General features: G+C 42.5%; 1 protein-coding gene across 1 annotated transcript; it reads right to left on the bottom strand.

Moving 5' to 3' along the window:
- Positions 1-2,191: 2,191 nt before the first annotated feature.
- LOC128304441 (thiamine transporter 2-like) lies at positions 2,192-14,290 on the bottom strand. The gene is made up of 6 exons (XM_053041628.1): positions 14,082-14,290; positions 8,153-8,240; positions 7,418-7,631; positions 4,970-5,185; positions 4,079-4,568; positions 2,192-2,525 (listed from the first exon to the last, which is right to left on the bottom strand). The coding sequence occupies exons 1-6, from the start codon at positions 14,288-14,290 to the stop codon at positions 2,192-2,194; spliced, it is 1,551 nt and encodes a 516-aa protein (XP_052897588.1).
- Positions 14,291-15,151: the final 861 nt, after the last annotated feature.

Here is a 15,151-nt window from a genome sequence, read left to right as displayed (position 1 = left end):
GATTAACTGAATCTAAAATTATGTATGGAGGGTTTTTTATATTTTTGTTTATGAAATTTTAAAAATGTGCTAAATTAATATAGAGGTAATAAATACTAACTAAGAAAAAGTTAACACTGATAAAAATGTCATCAAATAAATTTACAAAATAGTGCCTTTAGTTCACAAAAAATCTAAAAAAAATAACGTAATAAATTTGAGTATTTAAGCTATAACACGTTACATGTATTACGTTTCACTTCAGCTAATAATTTTCTTCCATGTCAACTTTTTTAGATGTTTTTTGGTACTTGCAAGCTAATATTCGTTGGATAAATTCGATACCTCTTGGACGGGGTTTTCCATCCTTTGAAAGTACACATAACATTTGATTCCACCAAGAAAACGGTAGAAAGTTCTACTTTTATATTTTTGCTGTCACTTTCCGTCATTGCATTGGACAATTTAGTTTGAATCACACTTTTTAGTTTGATTGCAGCATAGAATGACATTCGAAACCCAACTCACCGTACAGTACCGGTACCGCAGGAAGCGGAACAGTGGTAATACTTTAGACTTTCTTCGCCGTCTCAAAGATCAAAGACCGGCACAGCCTACTGGAGCGAAATGCAAAGCAATTGGGCGGATGGGTTTGCGTTACATTGGCAGACAGGCGTGCCAATAAAACATTACTCCACTCCGGTCGGTGGCGCCGAACAGGGCCGGAGCATTTGTTTGGAGTTTGTGCCGTGCCGCGTTGGGATAATAAATGATCCACGGTAACGATCACTGTTTCGCCGACAGGCACTTTACGCTTGCGCTGGCTGAACCGGCACATTCCATCGGTGGAGCACACTATTGTTTTTTGCCCACTGCAAGCTAACGATGATTCATTGCACTAATCATTATCGTTGGTGCGATGGTTGGTGCTGTGAAATGCGATCGTTTTGTGCGAACAACAGAACCCGCTGTCGGACAGGAAAGGATGTACGAATCGAACGGTGGAAAGGGGTGAAAAGCTTACGGGAAAAGCTTTTAGAAGCGAATGAAATATCATTAATATGGCTGACATTTATTTAACCTAATTTCTTTTCCTGCATCATGGTGTCCCGTCCCGTTCGGGTTTCTTAATGCCCTCCAATCGGGGGGTGCTGAAACAACTACATCAAACCTGATGCTGATAGTTGCTGCTTGGGTGAGTTTGCACGACCATGCGTCGCCTGGGGGGGTGGGTGGGTGAAACTTGCCAAAGGCGATTGTGGAAGATCCGGATGGTATAGGAAGCGATGCAATTGCCATTTTCGTCCATTGGCTGCACATCGGTGCCGGTGCATTGTGCCGGAGCGTAGCGCAAAAGTTTCATCCCCATCCCCTCCTTTCATCACCAAGAAGCACCCGTTGCTCTGTCCGGTGTTGCCCTGGTGGTAGGACAAGCACGCTTAGCGATGGCAAAAGATGGATGCCTTCGTGGCCTGGTGGCCTGCTAGCACTGCGGAAGAATCTGACTTTTAGATGGTTTGGGCGATGCGATGAAAAATAATGTTTTGTGTATGATGGTTTAGCAGCTTCTAGCTGCGATAGAATCGGAAGCAAAAGGGGTTGAACCAACCCCACCAATTGGGGGAGGGTGGCAGCAGCATGGGAAAGCTCCACCTTCCGGAAGGTCGATGATAAATGCGAACCCGAAAGCGATCCATTCAGCTTCCCCATGCTTCTCCGTTGCGAAGTGTCCGCGCCGGAAGCTTCCGAGGATTTCCGTGGCGTCAGTTTTCACTCGATGCTGTTGCCGGGGAGGGTGGAACCGTTGGCCGGAAGGTACCGGACGGCGGGGAGACGTGTGTTTTTATTCAGCACAACCTCTGCGCTTGGGTGAGTGGATGAGTTTCAGTTTTCGATTGCCGTGCAGCTTGTTTCGACTTGCCGAGGGAATGGAGATGGACCCGGTCAACTCCTTGCGTGTGCGCGCGCTTGGCGGGCGAGAGAGTTTGTTTTGCACAACGATTGACCGAAGTGTTTCCGGTGGGGGGGTTTTTTTTGGGCCGTGCTGTTTTTTTTTGTTTAGCTTGTTTTCTTCTTCCCGACATCGGTTGACAGACGGCATCATGCTGACAGATAGGAGAGGGAACGCTCAACCGGGAAGTGTCTAGCCCGGGGACCTAAATGACGAAGTTGTGTTTCGGGGCGCAAGTTTTGGTTTTATTTCCAACACTTTTTATTCCATTCGACCACTTACGGTTGGCGAGTCGCATCGCCGTTCGATGGTGGATGGTGCCGGCGATGAACTTTCTCGGGTGGTTGCGGTTGCGGCCTTCCGTAGCTGCAGCAGTCGGGCCACGCTAGCGACGATGGCAGCAATTAGGTAGATTATCGATAGTACCAAAAAGTAGCCACCGTACACCTTGAATTGGTCCCGTGGGTCAAGCATCAGGCCCCGTTCGGAGATTGTCGCTAGTGTCAGTAGCGCCTGGACACCGATCGCCACGAACATGTTGATGCCAAAGATCAACCCAAAACTGTCCTCCTCGAGGTACTTCGCTACGATGGCACTGCAGTTTCAAATTCAGAGGGAGAAATGAAAAACCAGTGATACACATATCAGCAAAACTTCAATTTGGAACAGTCACAAGGAACGATTCTGAAGGCACTGATCGAGTTATGTCGCTGCCAGGCGTGTTTAATTGATTTCGAGTCGGGTTTGTTTTTTGGCTGCAAGTGGAACAACTTTCAATGGTGTGAATTGGATGCTTTTTTTGGGAGTGAAAGGAAAGTTTATTTGATTGTGTTTGGACCTGTTTCCGTCGACGTTGAGGCAAGTGTTATGCTAATATGAATGCCCGTGTTGATTGGTATTTTGTTTTTCTTTGTAGGAAGGAGTGAAATTTTGTTATTAAAATAAAAGGATAGAAAAGTATGTTTCATTAAAGTTTGGAATTAATTTTTGGGAACGTGTTTATGCAAATGATTGCATACATGTAGGCGTATAGTGCTTGGGTCAAATCCTTATTCGTCCTGACATAAACTGGGCGTTATCAAAGCATTTGATTATTGGTGAATTTAATTTCACCATAATGAAATAATGATGAATTGATTCGGACGAGTGGAAGTTTTGGAAAAAATTGAATAAGATTCATTACATCAATGAGGAAAACAAATCAAAACAATCGAATGATTAAACTTTTTTTTTAATGTGATTTATGAAAAATTGTATGAACATAATATGAATATAACGAGTGCGTGAATCAACCCTAACATTTTCATTCAGATCCTTCCAAAATTTGTGCGCCTTTATTTTTGCAATCGAAATCATGTGCTGGATGTTTTTCTAATGTATTTCCTATCTTAGTTTTGCAAGTCAAATCACAAAGATTTGTATTATTTATTTAAAAAAATCGACCGTAATACATTTGAAATGAATTTCTGAATTTCTCTGTTTTTTGAAAGCTTCTCTCTGTTTCATTTTGCTTCATAATTTCCACGAAACGTTGGGCGTCATTTTATTACAGTTTTCAATTAAGATTAAAAAAGAAGCAAGTTTTGCTACGTCCTTTTGTGTTGCCAAAACAAAACACGGTCATTTTCCCGAGAGCTGTTGCTGTGTGCCGGAAAAAAAAAGTTACGGTACAAATGCGAATCCAAGCGTCTTATAATTTACAACGTTCTCTGCTGTAGCCGAACGGGCGACTTTGGTTTGTTTCCATGCTTTTTGTTATCGCTTTTGCGCTAACCGCGACCATCCCTCGCTAGAGCTGTTGTCGCCGTTTGGCACAATTCAATTAGAAACGGACCCAGACACGAAATGCTCGGTGGAAGAAGCAAACAGGAAAAATACCTGAAGAAGGAAGTGCCAAGCAATTTGCATATTGCTGTGAATTAAAACGTTCGTGGCTCGTGAATCATTGGTCAGTTGAGATGTTGCGCTTTTTTTAATCTCGTATGGCGACCAATAGGGAAAATTGGATGGGAAATTGAAGGGAAGTGAAGTAAAGTTTCATTTCTGTGTTTGGTTTTGCCGATGGGGAAGAAATTCGAGCGAAAAAGATTTTTTGTTGTTGCATTCATGTAAAAGGATATCTTGACCGGAATAAGATCATTCGCTTACCTTGCCATAGTGACCATGAACAGGTAGAGTGTGCCGAACAGGATGTAAAGCACGTACGCCACCCAGATGTTGGTGGCAAAGCCGGAATATAGGATGAGGCCACCCTGCAGCCCGGAACAGACAGTCAAAATCCAGAGCGCCCACTGTTCGAAGATGCGGTTGGCGATGTAACCCGCCGCCAGGGCACTTATCGCACCGAGCAGCGTGAGCAGCGCCTCGGCACCACCATTGAACAGTGTGCCCTGTTGCTGGTCGATCTCGTGCCACAGCAGCTGAACGTACACCTGCACCTGTATGAAGCCGGCCATTGCAAGTGCCCACCATAGGCTCCACTGGACTACCGGCAGTTGCCGATAGGCGGATATGAAATGCTTCCAGAGCAGTCGAACTGCACGTGAGGCGGAAAAGTGCGCCTTCGGTAGGGTTGTAGCGGTTTCCGTCCTCGTGTCACCCGTTTCAACATTTTTGTTCGCATCCTTAGGGGAGTTATCTGAAAAGTGAGAAATATTCCCTTTTTCTTATTTGTTAATAATTAATAACTTAGTTAAAACTTTTAGCTATTGAAAAAATTCTCGAAACAAAGACATTTAGAGGATGTTCTTAAATTATGGAGGGATATTATAAGGAGGCTTGATGAAAATATTATTATACTGATGTTTTTTAAAGTAAAATAATGATTAATATTGTCGATTGGTGAAATTAATCAATAACTGATAAATATTTTAGCATATCAACTAAATACCGGAGATTAAGACCTGGTAAATTATATTTTAATAATATTTAAATTAAATTGAAATGCTATTCAGAAAAATCTAATTCGGTATTACATTTCACGGAGTGTATGGTGAATAGTTCTTCTTGACTTAATCCTTCACGAGAGTTCGTTCGTACCTGCAGACTCGTTGGTTGAAGATTTGTGGGAAACGCCCGATGCATTTTCTCCGGAATGCTCCAACTCATCCTGGTGCTCCTGCGGCTGTGCCGGAGGTGCCGAACCGTTGGCCACTGTTCCGCTGGTCGGTTTTACATCCTCGTCACGTGAATAGAAGTAAACACTCGTTTTTACCGGTGGTAGCAAAAATGACCAGAGCAAAGAAACGGCTTGCGCTGCAAAAGAGAGCGCATGCAACGTGTACAGTAGCACGATATACCATGTTGTAGCGTCGTTTGGATGTAGCATAAGAGGTAGCAGACACGTGCACACCGGTAAAGTTTTACGGCACGAATGAAACGGATATAAACCGTTGCTCCCGAGGGTGACCATCGCCATTTCACTAATGCAACAAGCAAATGCATCGCGAATGCAAAAGCACACGCCGGAAACACACTTTATCACGTTCATCACCAGCAGGCTTGCTGGGTGGTGATTTGTTGCTCGGGTATCGGGGTTTCCTTCCTTCATTACACACCCTCGACCATAGTGTGAGGGGCTGTTATAGCATTGTGTTGGTATGCGAATTGTTTTTTTTTCTCTGCATCCACCGTAACGACGAGTGGATTCCATTCTTTGCCGCGTACTTCATAACAGCAGTAAATTAAAATCGAACAAACTGATGACGGTTCATTCAGTGGGCAGGTAATGCCCTTGCTCTTTTTTAATTATGGTTCACACTTGATCGGCTTATGTGGTACTTAAGAGGGGAACAAATCCAAGAAATACAGCACTGACCAGTTACCGTGTACGCATATTAGTGCACTTGTAATATTATTATCATGCAAATATAGATATAACAGTGAGACCGATCGTTCTGCAAACAACCAACTGCTTGAATATCAGTAATTGATTTACTTGTCGACTGGTATGGATGTTATGAATGAAAATACTATAATGAAAGACTCTCAAAGTTAGTCTAGGATATATGAAACAATATTGTTGGAAAAAAAGATCATAAAACCCAGCAATATACATTCTTTTTATCGTGCTCTTTAAAACATTGGATAACTTTAAATTCATCCCCAGCTCATGCTTACAACATTCCGGATAAAGTGTGTCTCCATCAAAGCATCTCCATCACAAGCGCATCATAAAGTTCATCTTGCCAATCGGACGCCCATCCTTATGATAAAAAAAATATTGATTTTCTACCTCACAAACCTCGGACAAAATTCCAACCATGCTGGAGCAACCTTAATCTTTGATGAAGACATCAAAGTGACAACGGACGGAGTGGTTGCTGTCGAACAAACTTAAAGTTGATTGATGGCCAACGGTTAGCCAACTAGATCCCCAGAACGTACACATGCAGTATAGATGTGTAAGAGGGTGTGTGTGTTTGTGCAGTAAGACAGAAGGCAAAAAATATCGATCAATCAAGAAAAGATTGGAATAATTGTGAAGTACCCGATGTTGGTCGGATGATACGGACGTTGCTGCGGTTGCAAAGTATGAAAGCTTAAATGGATATAAATGTGTGGTATCTCATGGTTTGGTGCACCTATTAGGGACTGTAAGCTAGCCCTGGGCGATGGTAATGTTTGCCGACCGGCATCATTGTGGTTGAATTGCATAACAATGCTGTAAGTCTTTAGAACAGCACTGTGAGCACCCCGAATGGTTGGGTAATGGAAGGCAAAGGAATCAATTTGATTGGCACAAATGAGGTTAGAGCAGATGAGAAACCATGTCGGGATGGATATTGTATATTGGACGCATGATTGAACATTTGACCCGTTATGGTTCGAAATGGAAAAGTCAGCTCTTTGGTTTGGTTTGGTTTACAGAGGTAGAAGCGCTTGGAGTTTTGAAATTAATATGAAGGTAACGGAGGAAATAAGTATGATTTAAAGTGAAATTTTTTATAATGTTTGTTAGTACAATGTCACTGTACAGTTGAGTTTATAGTGTAACAACTGAGAAGATTTCATTTAAAAATTATTTGAAAAAAATAAAAAATGTTAAGAAAAATTTAAAGTTTTTTTAAGAGATACACCCTGTGGCTATGTTTAATGTCCATTTAATTAAAAAAGTAGCAATTAATTTTTAAGTTCAAAGTTACATCATTTTTATGCTGAAAGCTTGATGTTTAGCTCCGTTTATTTAATAGTTCTCGATGTGGTAAATCATTTTCTTCCTCGTAAATAATGAGTTTGAAGCAGTAGAACCATACATTCTTGCCTTATAGTTGCCAAGAAGAAACTATTTCAAATTGTTCAGATCTCGTATTCCTGGCCAAGAACTATTTTCCCAGCGCATGAAAAGCTCGATCATAAATTCTCTCGTTGGTGTTCAGGAGGTTACCAGAATGGCACCTTCACATTCGGTGCACTTCTCGTCCGTTACACTGCGACGTACGACACCGAAGCAGGGCAGAAACGAAACACAAGCGTTCGACTACTTACTGCCGAGTGTAATGTAATTCAGGTCGCGTACATTCATCGCACCGGTGGAAACGAGCACCTGGGAGATGACGCCGGATAGGAAGCGGCCGAGCAGGATGGCGGCCCGCGTGTTGCCAGTCACCTGTTGATACTTTTCCCGGCTAATCTTGGCGTAGATGTACGTGTAGTAGGCAACCTCCGATGCCATGTAGGCACCGTACAGCACTTGCACGACCTTGGCGAATGGGTGCGTAAGAGGAGAATGGAAAACAAAGAGAAAGTCAGAGAGATACGGAAGGAAGCAAAATGGAGGAAAAAAGCCCTAAATGAACGCTGGTAACGATGCAATTCAGTGGTGTGATGCGGTGAGAACTCGTTACACGTTGCTGCCAGCGCAAGTTAATGTAGCGAAGCGAATGGTTCAATGTACTACTTGGTGAGGCCCGAAAGTACGTCGTTTAACCGATGGAAGCATCGGTTTAGAGCATCCGTTCGAAGTATCCTATCCACGGAAATGAGGGTACAGTTTTGTTGCAGGGCCGATTATGTGCATGATGGATACGTTCGTGGCATGCACGTACCGTGATGCGGCCACCAGTTATGGCATCAGCTGTGCTCCACTTGTTGCGGCCAGGAGAAGATAATTTAGCAGTACAATTTATGTTCGCATATTTACCCACGGTACCCGAGCCGGTTCGCAACGCCGGTGCATTCCGGTGGGTACGGTAATGAATCCGCCACTAACCTGCTACTAACCTGCAGTGCAGTCAACGTTTCCGTCCACAGCAGCAGCGACCAGATGACGATGCCCAAGCAGGCGGAAAATACAATTATCGATTTGTATCTGATGACGTACCGGCACAGGGACAAATTGTGTGAACCGATTGTTCGGCCGGATGGGTTTTGCAGCAAACGGCCACGTGCGAAACGGACGAGATATGGAACGGAAGAGCGAACGGTTGTGTGAAATGTGAGCAAAAGGGGAACTTAGTGAAGTAAAAAAGCCATTACGCATCGTTGAAGCGTGTGCGGACGGAACAAGGACCGTTAATGAAACGTTAATGTGATAAAATGTGGACTCATTGTAGCCGATGCTGTACTGATACGAGGGGCTTGGAAGCTTGTGGGCTTCAGTGGATCTGTTCTAGACACCAGAATGTGTGCGAAATGTATGAAGTTGGGGTATCCTAGTGCAAATGACGGTACGACAACAAGCTAACTCTTATGATGTTTTTGTAAAAGAATGTTACGAATATTGATTATAAGGGAAGTTACAAGATATAACAATTAATCTGTCGAAAAATCTTTCCCTTCATAAATAGAAAATACATGCCATACAGACATCAATCGTTTGAAAAAAGAGCAGCAACAAGTTATTCTAAATATTTATTGCTAACATTTGTGTTGTGGGAGATTCTCTATAACCTTTGCTTTTTGTTCACAGGGATGTTCTGAAACTTAATTTTCAATATTAATTTCTCTTTCAATTGTTCATTTTGTTTCCTTACTACGTTTTCTTTACTTACTTTCGTCCCTCTTCTTCGTCACTGCTTTCACACTTCCTAGCTTTCACTTATATCCTTCTTGTTCGCGTGTTTAATTCGTTCTGCTTGTCCCTGACGTTGCGATCGATTTATCCTGTCGCTTCTAACCGCGCCAGGGATGTCACAACGCCAGGGACGTCAAACGTTTCGTCGCAACAGTTTGAATGTTTGAACTTTCTAATCATAAATTATTGCTGCAATTTGTTCTTCAAGTGCGTGGAGCAAACTGTTAGGAGTCGGTGAATGGATTTTAGTATGACATTTATCTTATGGATAAGTTAACTTTACATAATTCATCAGGAAGACTCATCTATTGTTCATCACAAATAATCACCAACAAAAAAAAGGTTTCTGTTTAATTTGGTTGCCCAACCTTGGAAAATTATTTCAGTTACCATAGTAATTTAATGTTTGAATATCATTAATAAATGCTATTCACACATTTGCATTTTTATTCATTTTTCAAAAGTATTTTTCTAACATCAAATTATTTTATGGAGATGGAAAAGTTCTGTGTAAAATGTTAATAATTTAATTAGAAAAGTGCATTCAGTTAAAATTTTGGAAGCGCTTGCAGCTATTGATATGTAAACAAGAAACAGAAAATTGAAAAAAAAACAGAGATGAAGCAAAACTGGTACAAAACAGTTTTAAGACTCGATCTACAATAACTGTAATAATTGTCCTATAGGTAATGTATTACATATCTTGTATTGCATAATTAGAAAGCTTTGCAGCTCAAACTTTTTTCACATATTATCATTAGTTATTATGACCGGAATTATTAGTCATAATTATCTGTTTCACTTTGTAAAGCGAACATTGTATGGATGTGTTCCATGGCGGCTTAAAGTCCAATGATGAGTGCAGCTTTCTTCTGTTCTGCGCTACGGTGTATAATAAAGCAAACAAGATGTGTTATAAACAAACACCCTGTTTTTACGATTCATTTCGGAACTGTTTTGTTGTTTTTTAACACAGTTCAGCGAAAGAGTTAATCTCGTTTGTTGCCAAAAGCTGCTGTTTAAAATGTGTTTACCTTCCCTACAAAAGCACAAGCAACTGGTGCATCCATGAAAATGTAATCATGGCCGCGTGGTGGAGAGGGGGGGCTTTTTTAAAACCCGTACTCTGTGCCAAAAAAAAAGTTCGCTACTACTGCATCCATGCGGTTCGGGAAACTGGACTGACCGTTCCAGCGTAGCCCTGTGGCAAGTACGGCTATACGGTGGTTTAATTTTTAATTTTTCGCCAAAGCACCCATAATACGCCAGAAACAAAAGAGGGGTTTGTTGCAAAATAGGAAGAGAGAATGTGCAAAACGAGAAGGGATTTTGGTTGTGTTGTTTTAGACGAGGCATGTTTGTGCCTGTTTCTACATGGGTAGTTAGTTTAGCGTAGTGTTGCTTCCGGATCATAGCAAACGTTGAAAAGAAATTGCTGCAGTCGCACCAAGCAACAGGAGAAGTTCCTGGAGATTTCTTTTAAAATGCTTTAAAGTGGGTAATGTAGGTGCGTGAAAAGAATTTTGGAAACAGTTTCTCACAATAAATAAATTTAACTTCGAAAAGAAATAAAAATCGATTCCTTTCAACATCACCTGCTGTCTCACACATATTTGTCGTACTGTACATGACATGCCATTTTCTTGAAGTCAAAGTTGAAGGGTTTTCATTTTATGTCGTGACATACGTTCCATTCCCATCCGTTTTCAAGACTCAAATTGCATTAACATTCCACCGGTGAAACTGAATGTGTTTTTTTTTGTGCTCGGCACACAGCACGCAGAGCACGGTGAAGGTGTCTCGGGTGAAGTTTGTGGTAGTGCCACTCGACGCCAAGGCAAAAGCTAACCGATGTTTTACTCTTCCAGTGTCCAATCACACTGGGTCGACAGATATGTCCTGCCCGGTTCGTGGAAAAATAGCCCACTAACGAATTCGCAACAATGACATTCTTGTCCATCTCAAGAAGCCCTCATTGCGCACCCATCCCGCAGGTCCTAGTCCTCGTCAGTAGGCCAGCTGTCAGCAGTAATGGGAATGGTAGTTGTGCCCAAGAACGAACCAGCCACATCCGTCTAGTGCTTATCTTAAATATCATACCTAATCATTATCAAAAGCACTTGGTGGACAATTTTCTTCCTCACTCTGTCACCAGCCACACTCAATCACAACCGTACCAGCGTACTTTGGCGGAAAGTTCTGCGAGAGTAATTAAATAACTAAATAAATTCGACTCCATTTACTCCGTTTGCTATCGGTGATGGGGGTGAAGGGGGGAGGCCCAAGATTGAGCTGTCGCGTAGCTGGTGTCCCGCATCTCTGGCGCTGTTTGCATTGCAGCTTTCGCCCGAGCTCTCCGGTCCACCGAGTGGATGTGTGAATTGGACGGAAATAAACGATACCGCTGTCACCGGAAGGGAAAATCAATTTATTCTAGCATGCTGAAGTGCTGCTACTGCTGTGTCCCATCAGCATGGACATCAGCCGGACCGAGCGCTTTCCCTCCGCTCCGGTATAGTTGTGCGAAAGAAAATAACAGCTCACTATTGGACTATTCGTCTTCACCGAAAGGCCGGCAGCAATGGTAACCGTCGTGAAGCAACCGGACCGTAACCGGCCGGGATGCGGGATGCCACTCGCCGAGATAAGTGTTGGAAGCGATTTACACCAAAACCTTTTCTCACTTGTAGTTTCGCAGGCTGAAACCTTCGCCTTAAGAACGAGAACTTTGTTTACGTTGGTGGTTCGTGAAATTATTTAAAGAGTTTACGGCTTGAAGTGTGCTCTGCACCACTTCGCATACCTCCCACCAAGTTTGCCACTCGGCGGGGCAACGATAAAATTGAAGTTTTTCGTTCGGATGAGACTTCAGATGTGCTGTGTTGTTGTTGTTGCTACTGTTGCTGGGAGCTTTTTTTTTTGGCTGGGACGAGAGCCCCCTCGGACGAGAGTTTGTTTTGACTTTTTCTTTTCCACTTTCCATTGGCTTCTGTTGGAAAGATGCTGAAGATTTCCTGCTAAGAAATGGGCGAGTTTGCTTTTTTTGAAGGATTGTTGGGGGGGTCCTTTTTTCCTCACTCTGCGGAACACACACAAAAACATTCATTCCGGGTTTTCAGTTTATGACATTTGCAAAAAGGAAAGCAAAGCGTTAAAAAAATGACGCCGCGGCTCGCGGAAGACGAAACGACGTGTGTAGTGTAGGGAAAGTTGTCAGTTTAATTTGGCAGTTTAAGTGCTGTTTTGAAAAGTGTTTCCAATGGCGCGGGACGCGAGTGTTTTTGTTACAGTGTGTGTGAGTGTGTGTCTGTATGTGTGCATGGTAATGCAGATTGTCCTGTAGTGTAGTGCTTTATTTTTTTAATTCGTTTGCCTCCCAAAACCACACGAATGGCAGTGCGTTATGCCATGAATGAAACTACAACAATTTAAACCTTCAAGATGAGATGAACAGAACATTCCGGGAATAGATGCATTCACCCAGTTAAATTTGCAAGCTGGAACGGCTTTCGGTCGAAAGAAAACTTCACGCAGGGAAGCGGTAGAAAGCCATGCGATGAAGTTTTGCTAGAAAGGAGTTTCCATTTTGTATGTGAAAGCTGTTTGCGGGATCGCACATCTCACAGCTATCTGGCTTGGTATTTGAATATAGTTTTGTTTTGAAATATTTCATATTTATCTGCTGCTATTTAAGCGTCTTAGCACAGTTTTGGGTAAACGGTAAAGTTTGCCGTACCGAAGATGATAAAGTGCTGTCTCAGATAACAGTCGTTGATGGTGTATAATGCTGATCCAAGGAATCGGTGTCGTTTGTGTATTGAGGGAAACTTTTGTGTTTAATATTGTCTTAAGCCATTTGAGTATGCTTGAGTATGTCACTTATCCTCTTGTATTTGTTGGTTATAACTCTATTTAAAGTTGTGTAGAGGTTATAAAGCACTATGGAGAGTTGTAATTGGTAAGAGTTTTATTAAGAATTTCTGTTGTGCAAATTGTATAACTTATTTAACCTAAAGCTTATGGCAAGAAGTGCAATAGGCTGATTAAAAAGATATGAATCTCGTGTTTTAATTTATCCAATAGTTTTAATTCAAAATATAAAAATAAGTTTTACAGGAGGAGGTTTTGATAAAATGATGATGTTTGAAACCATTTCTGGATTCTTTCCACGTTGAAGAGGAATACGTGGAGTCTTGTAACCCTTTTTAAATCATTTTCATGATGAATTGGAATATGTCTCGCTTGTTCGATTAACACTTCGGGGTAGCTTTATGACATAACGAATGTGTCAGTTGAGAAACCAAATCTCCAATATTATCACTTGAACTTGAAAATGCAATCATCAATATTCGCAATTTAAAAAAATGATCACATGCTAAGCATGCGGCTTAAAAACAACAATACAAGATATCAACCGTTATCAGCATCTCATATCATCGGGGATCTTGTTGTGAAATAAGGGTTAATAAATGTGTATCACAATTAGTGTTGCGATAGCTGAAGCTTGTTTGGTTAATATCTTTGATGAGTGATGTTGCTATGACACGTCTAATTTACCAGTTAAAAACAAAACCTTATCATCATCACGCTGTGTCGTTATAACAAGTGCAGTTTACGATTACAATCTAAGCAAACAGATAATTTACACACATCAATGACAATACACAATCAGCTCTAGTTTCTTTTACGCTCGTGGACTCTTGTTGTACTGATAAATGCCCGAGAATTTCTTACATTTTTCCAATGAGTGTTTAGAATTTCTTGATTGGACATTTAAATTGAATATACCTTGTTCTATACATTTATTAAAGCAACTTTGACAACATCCACATTCAAGAATGACAGGGTTCTAAAAACTGTTGCATCGTAACGAAATAGTATGTGAAAGTGGAACAATCGATGCTCGTACCTTCGCCCATCGCACGTAAAGCGAAAGAATTGTAAATGCAATGTTAAAAACAAGATCATAATACATTTCACCACTAGATCTTGGTGGCCTTTTCCCGGATATCCCGACTACATTCGCACTACCGAGATGGTAACATCTCGCGGCACAGAAATAGGTCACTGTATGGTTTTTCGCCCCTCAATGCACCATCACCACAACGAAGCGGGAGCACCGCCCAACCTGCCTACCTGAGGACATCCGTGAGCAGAAACATAAACACCAGCAGCGCGACCTGACTGTACGTGCCGATCGGGTAGACGTCACGGTTCAGCTGCTCCGGCTCTATATCCCGCCATTCGCCCGAAAGGAACTCGGTGACGAATGGTTCGGAAACGCGCAGCTCGCGGAAGAACCCGAAGACGCACAGCAGCAGTGACACCCGCAGCCACGGTTGCATCGTACGTCGCCTGCAGCAGCAGCAGCAGCAGCAGCTAGCCAAGAGCCCTGGTGATAAATTCCGCGTTCACCAACGATGGATTGAACTGGGTGCACCAACGCTGCTCTCTGTACGGTGGTAACCTTCGCGGCGATCGCACGCTTTTTGCATGTGGTTTCGTTCGTTCGCGCGTATGAAATTGCTACTTCGCTGCGAGATTTGTTACCGCGTGGAAAATAAATGGCACGTGCACATGGCCGGCTTCTCTGCGCGGGATGGGAAAAATGTTCTTCTCCACACAAAACAGCTCAACACGCAAACATACACTCCGGTAGACTACATTCCATCTGCGGCAGACGGTTCGCAACTGAGCCATGGTTCGGCGCGCTGTTCTTTAGCATCAGTGGCTTGTCTTATCTGCTAAAACCGCTTGGATATCAATCGTGGCATCGTGAAGCAACTGCAGGCAGAATTGAAAAATGGTGGGGAAGCTTGTGGTAGGGGCGCGTGTGTCGGTTGCATTTGAGCAGTTTGAATATTATTTGATGACGGTGGATTTATTTCACCTCGCTTAAAACCCCAAACAAATGCTCACCCACTTCTACCGCTTGCTAATTGGGTACCGTGCATTGTGGTATAAGGCGATGTTATCTTGTGAAATGATATGTACCCGGTTCTGTTCCCTCCCATTATCGTGATTGCTTCGAGTCAGGGCCCGGACCGTCAAGGTAACCTTTCCCACGGTGAAGCATCATGTGGATCACCGGAACGTGTGGGTAAGCAAATGAATTAATGTAAGGTAAGCAGCAGATTTTACTTTCGCTTACCGGTGGGGCGATTTTTTGTTGGATAGTAATGATATCTAAATGTTATATCTTATGC

Source organism: Anopheles moucheti, chromosome 3 (assembly GCF_943734755.1).
Source record: "Anopheles moucheti chromosome 3, idAnoMoucSN_F20_07, whole genome shotgun sequence".
Lineage (NCBI taxonomy): Eukaryota > Metazoa > Arthropoda > Insecta > Diptera > Culicidae > Anopheles > Anopheles moucheti.
The sequence above is the reverse complement of the archived record's forward strand: the minus strand, read 5'-3'. Positions and strand labels throughout refer to the sequence as shown.